Source organism: Capra hircus, chromosome 6, assembly GCF_001704415.2.
Source record: "Capra hircus breed San Clemente chromosome 6, ASM170441v1, whole genome shotgun sequence".
NCBI lineage: Eukaryota > Metazoa > Chordata > Mammalia > Artiodactyla > Bovidae > Capra > Capra hircus.
Genome location: NC_030813.1, coordinates 19,670,818 through 19,686,045, shown reverse-complemented (window position 1 = coordinate 19,686,045; position 15,228 = coordinate 19,670,818). Strand labels below are relative to the sequence as shown.

Here is a 15,228-nt window from a genome sequence, read left to right as displayed (position 1 = left end):
CTTTGGCGCTCTGCCTTCCTCACAGTCCAACTCTCACATCCATACATGACCACAGGAAAAACCATAGTCTTGACTAGACGGACCTTTGTTGGCAAAGTAATGTCTCTGCTTTTGAATATACTATCTAGGTTGGTCATAACTATTCTTCTGAGGAGTAAGCACCTTTTAAATTCATGGATGCAATCACCATGTGCAGTGATTTTGGAGCCCAAAAAATAAAGTCTAACACTGTTTCCACTGTTTCCCCATCTATTTCCCATGAAGTGATGGGACCAGATGCCATGATCTTCGTTTTCTGAATGTTGAGCTTTATGCCAACTTTTTCACTCTCCACTTTCACTTTCATCAAGAGGCTCTTTAGTTCTTCTTCACTTTCTGCCATAAGGGTGGTGTCATCTGCATATCTGAGGTTATTGATATTTCTCCCAGCAATCTTGATTCCAGCTTGTGCTTCTTCCAGTCCAGCATTTCTCATGATGTACTCTTCATATAAGTTAAATAAGCAGGGTGACAATATACAGTCTGGACGTACTCCTTTTCCTATTTGGAACTGGTCTGTTGTTCCATGTCCAGTTCTAACTGTTGCTTCCTGACCTGCATACAGATTTCTCAAGAGGCGAGTCAGGTGGTCTGGTATTCCCATCTCTTTAAGAATTTTCAACCGTTTATTGTGATCCACATAGTCAAAGGCTTTGGCGTAGTCAATAAAGCAGAAATAGATGTTTTTTTTTGAACTCTCTTGCTTTTTCCATGATCCAGCGGATGTTGACAATTTGATCTCTGGTTCCTCTGCCTTTTTTAAAACCAGCTTGAACATCAGGAAGTTCACGGTTCACATATTGCTGAAGACTGGCTTGGAGAATTTTGAGCATTACTTTACTAGCGTGTGAGATGAGTGCAATTGTGCAGTAGTTTGAGCATTCTTTGGCATTGCCTTTCTTTGGGATTGGAATGAAAACTGACCTTTTCCAGTCCTGTGGCCACTGCTGAGTTTTCCAAATTTGCTGGCATATTGAGTGCAGCACTTTCACAGCATCATCTTTCAGGATTTGAAATAGCTCCACTGGAATGCCATCACCTCCACTAGCTTTGTTTGTAGTGATGCTTTCTAAGGCCCACTTGACTTCACATTCCAGGATGTCTGGCTCTAGATGAGTGATTACACCATCGTGATTATCTTGGTCATGAAGATCTTTTTTGTACAGTTCTGTGTATTCTTGACACCTCTTCTTAATATCTTCTGCTTCTGTTAGGTCCCTACCATTTCTGTCCTTTATCGAGCCCATCTTTGCATGAAATGTTCCCTTGGTATCTCTAATTTTCTTGAAGAGATCTCTGGTCTTTCCCATTCTGTTCTTTTCCTCTATTTCTTTGCATTGATTGCTGAAGAAGGCTTTCTTATCTCTTCTTGCTATTCTTTGGAACTCTGCATTCAGATGCTTATATCTTTCCTTTTCTCCTTTGCGTTTCGCCTCTCTTCTTTTCACAGCTCTTTGTAAGGCCTCCCCAGACAGCCATTTTGCTTTTTTGCATTTCTTTTCCATGGGGATGGTCTTGATCCCTATCTCCTGTACAATGTCACGAACCTCATTCCATAGTTCATCAGGCACTCTATCCACCAGATCTAATCCCTTAAATCTATTTCTCTCTTCCACTGTATAATCATAAGGGATTTGATTTAGGTCATACCTGAATGGTCTAACAGTTTTCCCTACTTTCTTCAATTTGAGTCTGAATCTGGTAATAAGGAGTTCATGGCGCCATCCAACCATCTCATCCTCTGTTGTCCTCTTCTCCTCCTGCCTTCAATCTTTCCCAGCATCAGGGTCTTTGCCAATGAATCAGCTCTTTGAATAAGGTGGCCCAAGTATTGGAGCTTCAGCCTAGCATCAGTCTCTCCAGTGAATATTCAGGATTGATTTCCTTTAGGATTGACTGGTTTGATCTCCCTGGAGTCCAAGGGACTCTCAAGAATCTTCTCCAGCTCCACAGTTCATATATAGGTAGATGCCTTAATAAATACTGTTCAATTATGATAATCCTCATAAGTCCAATGTTAGGATGTCATTCAGATGATCTATAGCGGCATAAATGTACTAACAAGCTTAGTGAGTTAAAAACAACACTTATCTATTTTATTCACAAATCCTCAACTCAGAAGGTCATCTCAGTTAGTCCTAGCAGTTAAGAATCTACCTGAAAATGGAGGAGACGCAGGTTTGATCCCTGTGTCAGGAAGATCCCCTGGAGTAGGAAATGGCACCCTACTCCAGTATTCTTGCTTGGAAAATTCTATGAGCAGAGGAGTCTGGTGGGCTTCAGTTTATGGGGCCACCAAGAGTCGGACACAATTGAGCAAGTGAACACATACATGCAACTCAGGTAGGACATGGCAGGAGAATTTGTTTGTTCACATCATCAGCTGGGGAGAGTTGGCTTCCTAAAGCATGGTTCTGTGTTCCAAGAGCAAGTGTGTCAAAAGATAGGATGTGGAAGCCACCAGAAGCGTGCACAGTGTTTCTTCTCAGTTACGCCAGTCAAATCTGCACGGAGCTCAATTCAAGGGAGCAGGCATAGATGCCACCTCTTGAGGGAAATACTGTATATTAATATAGTAGTAATATTATAAAAGAATTTGGGATCATGCCACCTTAGATATACACCATTTTCGTTTTTTTAATCAAAATGAAATATTTGAAAAAAATCAAACAAGAAAACCTATGGGTCATATCATAGTAGAAGTTAGAATACTATGCACATGAGAAGCTATTTTAAAAAAATAAGAAAGTGTTAACTTCAGGAAAGTTAACAGTCACTATTCAGGTTACTAGTGTTTCATTTAACCTAAATACAGTGAAACACATCAAATGAAAAGTCAAATTGAGGATTACTTGAATGATCTCAAAAGTTAATGGAAGTATTAAAAGCCCTTACTTTTGTTAATTTAATACCCTGGAAAAGAAATAAATACCTCTATTCTAGAGTTAACTTTTGTTGTTTTAAAGCATTTCAATTTGGTCTTGTGGGCAACTTGGAAGATATTGTGAATTTTTTTTTTAACTAAATTCCAGGGCAAAGAAATGTTTATTTTCTGTGTGTAAATAACATTTGAATGAAATGAAAATATATGTGTTCAATTAACTGTGGTATTCTGAAGTCAAAAGTTTTATTCATCTTAGAGAAGAAAATAGCAGCAATAAGAAGTTTTTAAAAAAATGCCCACTATTCAATGTATCTAAGCTCTTTTATAAACAAAACCGAAGTTTTGATTTGGCAAACAGTGTGGCTATACTTTCTTCGATTTTCATCCCTCAATTCTGCATCATGCTTGAATACTTTTAGTACTTATTTTTTAAAAAAGATGCTTCGGAATTAGATATAGAAGGGTGAAGGTGCATGCTATATTTGTCAGCATCTATAGTACTATAACATGAAAGATCATCCCAATCTATTTTCTCTTTTTTCTCCTGGATAATCTGATTTTGCAACAAATTGATTGCTCAGCCTCCCCATGTCACTTTTCTATAAAATTTAAAAGGTTGCTATAGTACAAGGTGAGGAAATGGTCTTTTTCTGGAAAGGGTGACAACCAAAGGTCAACTCATTAAACAGAGTGACTTATGAGATCTTCAGATAATACCTTAGTGATATATTCTGCAATATTGAAGTTCAGAACTTAAATTGATCCTTTTTACTGGTAAGCCTGCTTTTAGGAAATTTTATTTAGAGGAAAACTAAAATAAAATAAATTTTATGACTGATGCTGAAGAATTAACTTTTTTCCCTAAGATATGATTGTTAGAGGCTTCCCTCATTTCTCTGCTACAAAATAACCTTGTTTCCTTGAACACATAAGAAAAGGAACCAGGCCTGAGATTCTGAAATCGCAAAGTCATCTGTGTAAGAAACAGAACCCTCTTGGAAAGAAGACTGAATCTAAAGTTCAGTCAGTTCAGTTCAGTTCAGTCGCTCAGTCGTGTCTGACTCTTTGCGACCCCATGAATCACAGCACGCCAGGCTTCCCTGTCCATCACCATCTCCCGGAGTTCACTCAGACTCAAGTCCATCGAGTCAGTGATGCCATCCAGCCATCTCATCCTCGGTCGTCCCCTTCTCCTCCTGCCCCCAATCCCTCCCAGCATCAGAGTCTTTTCCAATGAGTCAACTCTTCGCATGAGGTGGCCAAAGTACTGGAGTTTCAGCTTTAGCATCATTCCTTCCAAAGAAATCCCAGGGTTGATCTCCTTCAGAATGGACTGGTTGGAACTCCTTGCAGTCCAAGGGACTCTCAAGAGTCTTCTCCAACACCACAATTAAAAAGCATCAATTCTTCGGCACTCAGCCTTCTTCACAGTCCAACTCTCACATCCATACATGACCACAGGAAAACCTAAAGTTAGAATCATGGAAAAAGCAAGAGAGTTCCAGAAAAACATCTATTTCTGCATTATTGACTATGCCAAAGCCTTTGACTATGTGGATCATAATAAACTGTGGAAAATTCTGAAAGAGATGGGAATACCAGACCACCTGACCTGCCTCTTGAGAAACCTATATACAGGTCAGGAAGCAACAGTTAGAACTGAACATGGTACAACAGACTGGTTCCAAATAAGAAAAGGAGTACGTCCAGACTGTATATTGTCACCCTGCTTGTTTAACTTCTATGCAGAGTACATCATGAGAAACTCTGGGCTGGAAGAAGCATATACTGGAATCAAGATTGCCAGGAGAAATATCAGTAACCTCAGATATGCAGATGGCACCACCCTTATGGCAGAAAGTGAAGAGGAACTAAAAAGCCTCTTGATGAAAGTGAAAGAGGAGAATGAAAAAGTTGGCTTAAAGCCAACTTCAGAAAACAAAGATCATGGCATCTGGTCCCATCACTTCATGGGAAATAGATGGGGAAACAGTGGAAACAGACTTTCTTTTTTTGGGCTCCAAAATCAGTGCAGATGGTGATTGCAGCCATGAAATTAAAAGACGCTTACTCCTTGGAAGAATAGTTATGACCCACCTAGATAGCATATTTGAAAGCAGAGACATTACTTTGCCGATTAAGATCCGTCTAGTCAAGGCTATGGTTTTTCCTGTGGTCATGTATGGATGTGAGAGTTGGACTGTGAAGAAGGCTGAGCACCGAAGAATTGCTGCTTTTGAACTGTGGTGTTGGAGAAGACTCTTGAGAGTCCCTTGGACTGCAAGGAGATCCAACCAGTCCATTTTGAAGGAGATCAGTCCTGGGATTTTTTTGGAAGGAATGATGCTAAAGCTGAAGCTCCAGTACTTTGGCCACCTCATGGCGAAGAGTTGACTCATTGGAAAAGACTCTGATGGTGGGAGGGATTGGGGGCAGGAGGAGAAGGGGACAACAGAGGATGAGATGGCTGGATGGCATCACGGACTCGATGGACGTGAGTTTGAGTGAACTCTGGGAGATGGTGATGGACAGGGAGGCCTGGCGTGCTGTGATTCATGGGGTTGCAAAGAGTTGGACAGGACTGAGCAACTGAACTGAATCATTTTAAAATAAGAAAACTTTTTTCAGTAGTTAATAATAACAGCTTTTACAACATAAAAAACAGCCATTATAGTATAAAAGCCTTTTGGATAGTGACAAAGAGTTTTAAAAAGTAACTTTTTTGTTTTTGTCTTTAAGAAAAAAAAAACTTATTACAATAGAAATTCATGTAGTATAGCCAGGAATGAGGAAAAGGTTTCAAGCAAAGAGAAAAAAAATTTATAATGCAGCTGACTCACCAGCAGTGATATTTTCAAGGAACTATAGCCATTGTTCAGAGAGGCTGGAACTTAGAGGGTATAGTATGAAAGTAGCAGAAAGGAGGGTCAGCAAATTAACAGGGCCCAGATCATTAAAGGCCTTGCTTTCTTTCCAAGAAGTTAGGACTTTTTTCATAAGGCAGAGGGGAGCCTTTAAAAGTATTTTAAGTAAGGACAAGTATTTTCATGGGTAGTTTTGGAAGGTACTTTTTAATAATATACTCCAGAAAATCACCCTCAGTGATGAGCTATGGCAGAGAGAGAGAACCTGGTGTGCACAGCATTTCAGGGACCGCTATGTGGAGAGAAGCCTGGGAAGGAGAGTGAGAAGAACCCAGTAAGGATCCAAAGGCACTCTTGGTCTAGAACAGCAGAGCTCAAAATGATTCAGTGAGTTCAATTTGTTTAGTTTCCTTTTCTTAATTACGTCATTTAATGGCATTAGTATCGTTTGAGGTTGTATGCTCCACATAAATTTATGAATAATTCTGTCTGATTTGTGGATATACTCTATGCAGAATTTAAAATGTTGCAGGATAGCAGTATAAAAGAACATCTTAATATGGAATAATGTAAAAATAACAAAGCTGTCTATTCAAGGAGAACTTATCTCTAAAGAGTTCTAAGCATACATGTTAAGTGTAAAGTAAGACTGTTTTCTCTGCAGCACAAAGAGACAAGATAACAAGCAGTGCCCTTTCCCATCCGGCCCTGCCAAATTCTCAGATCTATCCTATGCTCTACCACTTTCCCATGGATCCTCATTTTCAAGCACAAGTGAGCTAATTGCAGTTTCTCCCCTAAGTATGCCATATCACACTTTAAAAAAAATAATAATAATTTCATTTATTATTCTTTTGGTTGTGCCAGGTCATTGTTGCTCTGCACAGACTTTCTCTAGTTGCGCAAGGCAGAGCTGCTCTTCATCGCTGTATGTGGCCTTCTCACTGCCGTGGCTTCTCTTGTTGCAGAGCACAGGCTCTAGGGCACATGGGCTCAGTACTGTGGCCCACAGGTGTAGTTGCTCAGTGGCGTGTGGGATCTTCCTGGACCAGGGATCGAACCTGTGTCACCTGCATTGGCAGTCAGATTCTTTATCACTGAACCACCAGGGAAGTGCCTGCCGTACCATTTTTAGTATGCTTTCCCCACCCATTCTACCTGGCAAGTTTCTGTTCCTCCTCAGAGACTCAGCTGAAATACCCCACATCTCAGTAAAATCCCCAGTTGATGTCTCAAACAGGTAGTTCTGTATCTGCAGTGCACATACTTTGCACATAATGAATACTCATAGCTGCATACCGTCTTCTTAGGCACCCTCTTAACTCCTGAGGCACAGGGACCCTGTCTTACTTTGCGTTGTGTCCTCAGCCTGCAGACACTCCTGGGCATATATTTGGAGCCTAGTGATTGTTCCAAGCATGAAAACCACGGCTTACCCTGAAGGTGGAATTTGAGCATCGCTGGCCATTACCCTTTGGAACATGTTTGTCTTAATGTTGTTAGGCTTCTTGAAAACATGAACCTGTGTGGTTATTACGTCCCTTCTCACCCGCCAAAGGCCCTATTGGTGCACCCTGTGTATTCAGCTGTCTCGTACCTTCTCTGCAACCTCTCTATTACAGGTGCTCTGCTGGGGAAATTTACTCTTGCCCTCTTGATTTGATAACTTTCCAAACAAAAGTGTATTTTTTAAAAATCCCTGCACCGTTAGTTTTAGCCATCTCCTTTATCTCCATATTTAATGATTTTAAAAAAAAATTCACAGATTGAGGGTAGGGTGCTACATCTCAAAGAAATACTTAGAAAACAAAACAGCAAATGAATCTTTTTAAGGCTAAAATGTATCCAAGCACCCATCCATTTTCCTTTTTACCAGTAATTTATAACATTCAAGGTACTTTGTTGCTTCAGACCAAGAAGGAATAAATTAAGAGCTGCCTATGTTGGTGTATGGCAGAAATCAGCACAATATTGTAAAGCAAATATCTTGCAATAAAAAATTTATTTCAAAAAAGCTGCCTGATCTTGAGCACTATTTATTAATACTAGACTGAGTAGGTGTCCTGACTACACACGTGCATATTTTCCATCCATGGCTTTTTTTTTTTTCGGTCCTGCTTAATTTGATGCTTTGAACTGACCAAAAATGCCAGTGTCCTAATATGATGCTTCCTTAGTTTAAAAATTGGCTCCTTTACCCTGTACTTCCTTTTTGCGTAATGCAAACAATGAAGTTGTCTAAATAATCAGGTTCCTCCTAACTTGAATTAGACAACAGACTCTACTGTAGAAGAATTTACATTGCAGGATAAATAGGATCATTTATATTAAAACACTTGATTCTTGGGTTTTGATTTTTCATGATGACACCTAAAGAACCATCATTTTTAGTCAAGTTAAAAAAATACTTTTATACGTGTAAATGGTGTCAGGCACAAGAATATTGGCTTTAAATAAAAAGTATAATTTGGTTTTTAAATGAATACCATATCTCAAAATGCATCTTTCTTTTTTTCCTGATTTAGTTTCTTTATTAGAGTTATTAGAGCCCTTAAAACACCAGATTTACTAATGTATTGTCATCTGACAAAGCATAATCAAAATACCCCTTTCTTACCTGGTTTAACATATTTAAGATCCTATTCATGTTTCCAGGAGCTTCATAATATTTATAAAACTAGAATGGTGAGGAGGAATGCTTTATTAGAGGCAGTTTTTCCATAAAGCACCTAGGCTTCATGCTACTGTATTTTTAGTTCAACCTGTGAATGTTATGGGCAATTTAATCGTCTCTGTATTGAAACAGAACCCTGAAAGGTACCTTTTTGGCTTCATTTAAGCACAGGTTCTTCATATGCAAAGAGGCAGGTTTAGCAAGTAAAACAGATCTTCATCAACATTTGCTTTTGAAGCAGACCTGAGAAAGTTAGGCCATGCTAAATATCTGATAGAAGTACAGTACAGAACTTACTGTTAGATATTCCATTAAGTAAATTTTATTTTCTTATCTCCTTATTCTTAGCAAAAGATAATTCCTTTTTACTTTCTTTTTTGATAATCCTTTGGCTAAGAATTGTTAAGAAATCCACAAACATACCAAAGACTCAAATGCCAGTGTTAGTTTCTTTGCCGCTTGATGGCTCCATTTAATAGCAGCATTTGTGACTCTCACTCTCCCCAGGGCCTCAAAAGTACTTTTCCTTTTTGCCTTCTGATTCCTGCCCCTTCTTCCCCTTCCTTGTTCTTATTCTTCTTCCTCCCAATAAAAACTACAGTGCCATAATAAAAATAGACAAATAGGTGGATTTATGACTGGATGCATAGAGGGGTGGATAGATAGAAGTGTGATGAGCCAACTCTAGTAGGCTGTTAATGGTAGAATCTAGGTAGAGGGTGCAGAGTCATTCACTGAATGTTGATTCTTTCAACTTTGCCTTGTGTTTAAAAGTTGTCACAATAAAACCTCTTAGGAGTGGCTGTCCACAAAATCACAGAGGCTTTCATTAACTGTTTAAATAGTTTGCTATTATATTATTAGATAAAAATAAAATAAGTACATGAAGCGGTCTTCACAAATGAAGTCACCAAACTATTGATTTCAATGCATTTTATGTTTGAAATTTACATTAGGCCATGCTGAATAATTAAGAATGCACACAATGAGTCAGGTGTATGATAATGACCACGTTGTTACAGTAGAAAATTGGTTAAATAAATTGGGTATAGGTAGTTAATAAAATTTTCACAGCCATTAAAAGTTACAGTGTAGAAACAAATTCATAGACACAGAAAGATTGATAATGTTTTCTATGCTCTCTAGATAATTATGAATTTACGGGTATAGTTGGAAGTACATATATTAAAAATAGAAAACTACATAGAAAAATGACTTTTTGTCTCATATAGATCTTTTTAAATTCACATTTTCTGTTTTTTCCTAAAAGTTTCCTAATGTTTTAATTTTAGTAATAGAAAAAAGAAGAAAGAAAGAAAAATGGAAAGAAGAAAAAAAAAGAATGGAAAAAGAAAAAAGCATACTATTTTTCTGTGAAAATGGAGTGGGCAAACTTGTTATCTGTAAATAATTTTTTATCATGCCCAAAAGATTATCTGCATTTTTCCTTTAATATTTACCACTGAACTTCCCTGTAGCTCAAACAGTAAAGAATCTGCCTGCGATGCGGGAGACCAGGATTCGATCCCTGGGTTGGGAAGATCCTCCAGAGAAGGGAATGGCAACCCACTCTAGTATTCTTGCCTGGAGAATCCCATGAATAGAGAAGCCTAGCAGGCTACAGTTTGTGGGGTCGCAAAGAGCCAGACAAGACTGAGCAGCTAACACATACACACATCACTGAAAGCTACCCTTATATTTTTTAAATCTTGCTCTGATGAACAGTGCATTTGAAATATGTTAAAACAAATACTTTTATTCATTCTTCCGAAGATATTTTAGTGGACTTGACTGGTGGCTTTTGAAAGGAAAGTTAAGATGTTCTCATACTGCTAGGCCCAAGGCGTTTCATGCTTGGAAATGCCCTATCTTCTGTCTCTAATTACATTAAATATCTGTGTATGACTCATGAGGAAAGGAAGCTTCAAAGCAGAAATAAGAAAATCTAATTTATTTCTAAATGCAATAACAATTGATATATTTTAGACAATGTGACACCTGTGTTCCAAGTGTCTTAACCAGAAGAATTAAGAGTTCACAGATGTGCCAGTTAGAGAATAAAAATGTTTTTATTATTATAGGGCTCTTTTCTCCAAGGAGATTTAAGCAATGTGCTGAAATTAGATAATCTTTATACTATGTCTCTGAGAGGGATAGATAGAAGAGACTATTACTGTTAATTTTTATTCTTCCAGTAATAGACACCACCCTTATGGCAGAAAGTGAAGGGGAACTAAGAAGCCTCTTGATGAAAGTGAAAGAGGAGAGTGAAAAAGTTGGCTTACAGCTCAACTTTCAGAAAACTAAGATCATGGCATCTGGTCCCATCACTTCATGGGAAATAGATGGGGGAACAGTGGAAACAGTGTCAGACTTTATATTTTTAGGGCTCCAAAATCACTGCCAGATGGTGATTGCAGCCATGAAATTAAAAGACGCTTACTCCTTGGAAGGAAAGTTATGACCAACCTAGCATATTAAAAAGCCAAGACATTATTTTGCCAACAAAGGTCTGTCTAGTCAAGGCTATGGTTTTTCCAGTGGTCATGTATGGATGTGAGAGCTGAACTGTGAAGAAAGCTGAGCGCCGAAGAATTGATGCTTTTGAATTGTGGTATTGAAGAGGAGACTCTTGAGAGTCCCTTGGACTGCAAGGAGATCCAACCAGTCCATCCTATCCTGGGTGTTCATTGGAAGGACTGATGCTGAGGCTGAAACTCCAATACTTTGGCCACCTCATGCGAAGAGTTGACTCATTGGAAAAGACCCTGACCCTGGGAGGGATTAGGGGCAGGAGGAGAAGGGGACGACAGAGGATGAGATGGCTGGATGGCATCACCGACTTGATGTACATGAGTTTGAGTGAACTCCAGGAGTTGGTGATGGACAGGGAGGCCTGGTGTACTGCGATTCATGGGGTCGCAAAGAGTCGGACACAACTGAGCGATTGAACTGAACTGAACATTTATTAAACACTTTATTTATGACTCTGAAGTTAATTTTACACTTATTGTTTCCTCTCTTTCAAAGACACTTTTTCATAGATTTTTCTGTCAATGACAATTAAAAGAATAGTTGTGTTAGTCACTCAGTCGTGTCCAACCCATTGGGACCCCACAGACTGCAGCCCAAACAGACTTCTCTGTTCATGGAATTCTCCAGGCAAGAATACTGGAGTGGGTTGCCATTTCCTCCTCCAAAAGAATAGTTAGGTAAGGATAAAAGTAAAATTAAGCAAAAAGAGATTTCACCCTGGGTTCCAGTTCTCTAATCCACTCTTAGTGGGTCACATGGAATGGTATTCCCTCACGTCTGTACCACTCTTCGCATACGCTGCTGGCCTAGGGCACCGGTGCCTTCCCAGTCCCTGCAGTACCTAATGTGTCACTGTCTTCATCTCTTTCCAGGTAAAATGTCCAGTGATCGAGCTTTGAGGAAGCAGCAACAGTTGAACAACCTTGTTTATATGGTGACGAATCAGGCCAAACCTGGCGACAGAATTGTGGATTTCTGTAGTGGTGGGGTACCGTATCTCTTCTTTATTCTCTTTAGCCTTTCCAAGACGAAGTGACTTTACTACCTTACACTCAAGGACATGTTTTTATATGACAAGACTGTTGTCTCAGAATAAACAAAAGCCTGAGGGACCAAATTAACTTGTTCCTTTTCTTGCCTTTTTCAGGGCCATGTTGGGATTGTCCTAGCTCACATGCTGCCATCATGCCAGGTAAGGTCTGAATGATAGATGATAGGAAACTGCACAATTCAATTAGCTGAGTCTGGCTTATCCCTCTTTGAGCTGATAGTCATTCACTGAGGTCAGATATGAGGTACAGGCATTTTATTTTTCATTGAACTACACTTCTAAGTTTCAGAATCTTATGGGAAAAGAGTAGGGCCACGTACAGTTTTTATTTTTTATAAAAGAAATAATTATTTCACTGTTAAATAATTAATGATGAAACCAGTTTAATTGTCAACATAATTTTGTACTTGAAATACTAGCTTCTGGAACTTGTTGAGCATATTCTTTGGTGCCTTGGTTTTTAGTCATTGTATCAGAATTGTAAAAATATTTTCTAAAGAAAAAGATAAACCCCAGATCTACCACTCTGATCCACCAAATGCATTTCCCCCCATGTGCTCATTAAACCATTGTTCAGAAGGATGCTTGTTGCTGCAAATACTAAGACTGCAAATACAATTTCAACCACCTGCTTTCACTCAATCTTATGTCATAAATGTTTTTTCCTATTGCAAGTAGTTTTAAATATCATCACTGAAATGTAACTTCATAATATGTTTTTGAGTAAATATACTGTAATTTATACAATCACCATCACCATTTGTTAGAAGTTTGTGCCGTTTTTAGTCTTTTGTCATAGTAAATCATTTCCTCCCAGCTTTTAGCATAAAAGCTAGAACTTGATGTCATTTTTTCAAATTACAATTCTTTGCTTGTGAGCTCTCTGGAAATTACAAAATAATTAAAGTGATTATTCTCAGAAGGAAAAATGTGGAAGAACTCACAGACTGGCCAGAATGATAGAGAGTGGAAAGTATTATTCTTTATCTTTCTTAGTAAATAAATGAGGAATATAAGGAGAAACAGGCAGGCATCTGTTTCATCACCAAGGAAAACAACAATTTCATGGTTGGAGTAAGAGGAAGAGAGCTCACGGAGCAGAATCCTGGAGATGCAGAGTCAGGGTCTGGTATCTTTTTTTCCCTTCCTAAAAGGTCTGGAAACTTAGAGATGTTGAAATTGGGGAAGGAAAATCTTGGCTAGAATAAAGGCTGGAAAACCTTTGACACCAACTATCCTCTGACAAGCTTTTTATACAAAAAGATCCAGAATTTTTCCATAAAGACAAACGTAAGGACAAAATAAGGACCAAACTAAGAATGAGAATGATGAAAGTGACCTAAGTCTGCCCACTTTTCTTCATCCAAATCAGTGATGTCTCCTCTCTTCCTTGGCCTGGCTTACTTTTAGAAATTTGTGACTTGTTGCCGTGCCTTTTGCCTTGGCCCCACCAATCCATACTTGCAAGCAGCTGGTTGTCCTTTTACCCCATGTGATCTGGCTCCCATTACCTCTCCAGTCTGATTTCTTCCCTCCACACCCTGTCTCCCCACTCCAAGCTCCAGCATTGCTCACTGTACACCAGCTATACCAGTCTTCTCAGTTCTTCAAACCCACTGTATCTTTCTCACCTTGGGCCTTTATACATGTTTCTCTCTCCACCACAAACACTCCTTCCTTCCTCCAGCTAATTTCTATTCATTTTTCAGGCCTCAATTAATATGTTACTCTTTAATATTAAATGACTAAAACCTCTCTTAGTCATCAAGTTTACATGCTTCGATAACACATTTATGTCTTTCATTAAACACTCACCACTCACTGTATTATACTTACCTGTCTCACTTATATCACCATATCTGTAAGCTCCAAGGGTTCAAGGACCTTGTTTGTTTTTATACTGTACTATCTGGCGTATGTCCTAGCACAGGATAGTGAAAATGAAGTGAAAGTGAAAATCACTCAGTCGTGTCTGACTCTTTGCGACCCCATGGACAGTATAGCCTGCCAGACTGCTCTGCCCATGAAATTCCCCAGGCCAGAATACTGGAGTGGGTAGCTGTTCCCTTCTCCAAGGGATCTTTCCAACCCAGAGATCCAACCCAGGTCTCCCACATTGCAGGCGGTTTCTTTACTGTCTGAGCCACCAGGGAAGCACAACGGTAAGGATCAATATAATATGATCAACATTATTAAAGCTAGTAAATACAGTAATAATACTTGGCTTTAATGTCTAAATTAGGTTACTGAATATACTATTGTTTCCTGTGTGAAATCTAGGTTGTACTAATAGAAAACAAGGAATTATCATTAATTCGTGCTAAGAAGAGAAGTGATGAACTAGGTTTAAGCAACATTTGGTTTATTCAAGCAAATATGGAGTATTTTACAGGGATGTTTAATATTGGGGTAAGTAATCATGCAATTTCAGCTTCTTTAACTAAATAAGAGGAATGAAATGTCCTAGAGTAAATAAAGGAGATACATTTATTTTCTTTGCTAAACAAGAAATGTATAACTTTTGTTTTCTGCTATCTATAAAGTATACCTTATTAATGAATATTACTTCATTCACAGCATTTTATTATTACATGGTAAAGATAATATTTGTTCCTCTGCCAGACAAGAACTGTATTTTCTTCACTGTGAAATCCCCAGTGCCTGAAAAAATGTTTGACACATGGCAAGTACTTTAAAAATAGTCACTAATTGAATGAATTCTAATGAAGATGACTTCCCTTGGTTTATTCTACATTTTTAGAAGGAAGTGAAAGAAAAGAAAAACAGAGAATATAGAGTTTGTTTATATGTGTAACTAATTCACTTTGCAGAACACCTGAAACTAACACAACATTTAAATCAACTATACTCCAGTAGAAAAAAAATAAGCTGCAAATACTTGAGTTGCTTTCAGATATTTCATTCTTTAGCAAGGATTTGATATCTTCATGTATTCTGAGCTTCTAGTATAAAATGTATTGGTGATGTTTTTGAAACCTTCAAATCAAATTGTTACTGTTTGATACCACTAGAAGACCAAAGATAATGTGATTGTGCCAGTTCATTTAAATCCAGGGTTGTACACTCCGGTGGAATTTGAGTTTCAATAAGATGTTAGCATCGCTGCTGTTCTTATATCTGTTTTGAATATTTTTTCTTATTTTTGTAGTACTAAATGCTC

General features: G+C 38.4%; 1 protein-coding gene across 2 annotated transcripts in view; it reads left to right on the top strand.

Annotated features, from left to right (window-relative positions):
* Positions 1-15,228, top strand: part of GSTCD (glutathione S-transferase C-terminal domain containing) — a 139,533-nt gene that overhangs the window by 94,339 nt on the left and 29,966 nt on the right. For both annotated transcript variants that reach the window (XM_018049244.1, XM_005681339.2), the window contains 3 exons: positions 11,869-11,984; positions 12,144-12,188; positions 14,328-14,456. In XM_018049244.1, coding sequence (XP_017904733.1) covers positions 11,869-11,984; positions 12,144-12,188; positions 14,328-14,456 — 290 coding nt within the window. The remainder of the gene's footprint in view (positions 1-11,868; positions 11,985-12,143; positions 12,189-14,327; positions 14,457-15,228) is intronic.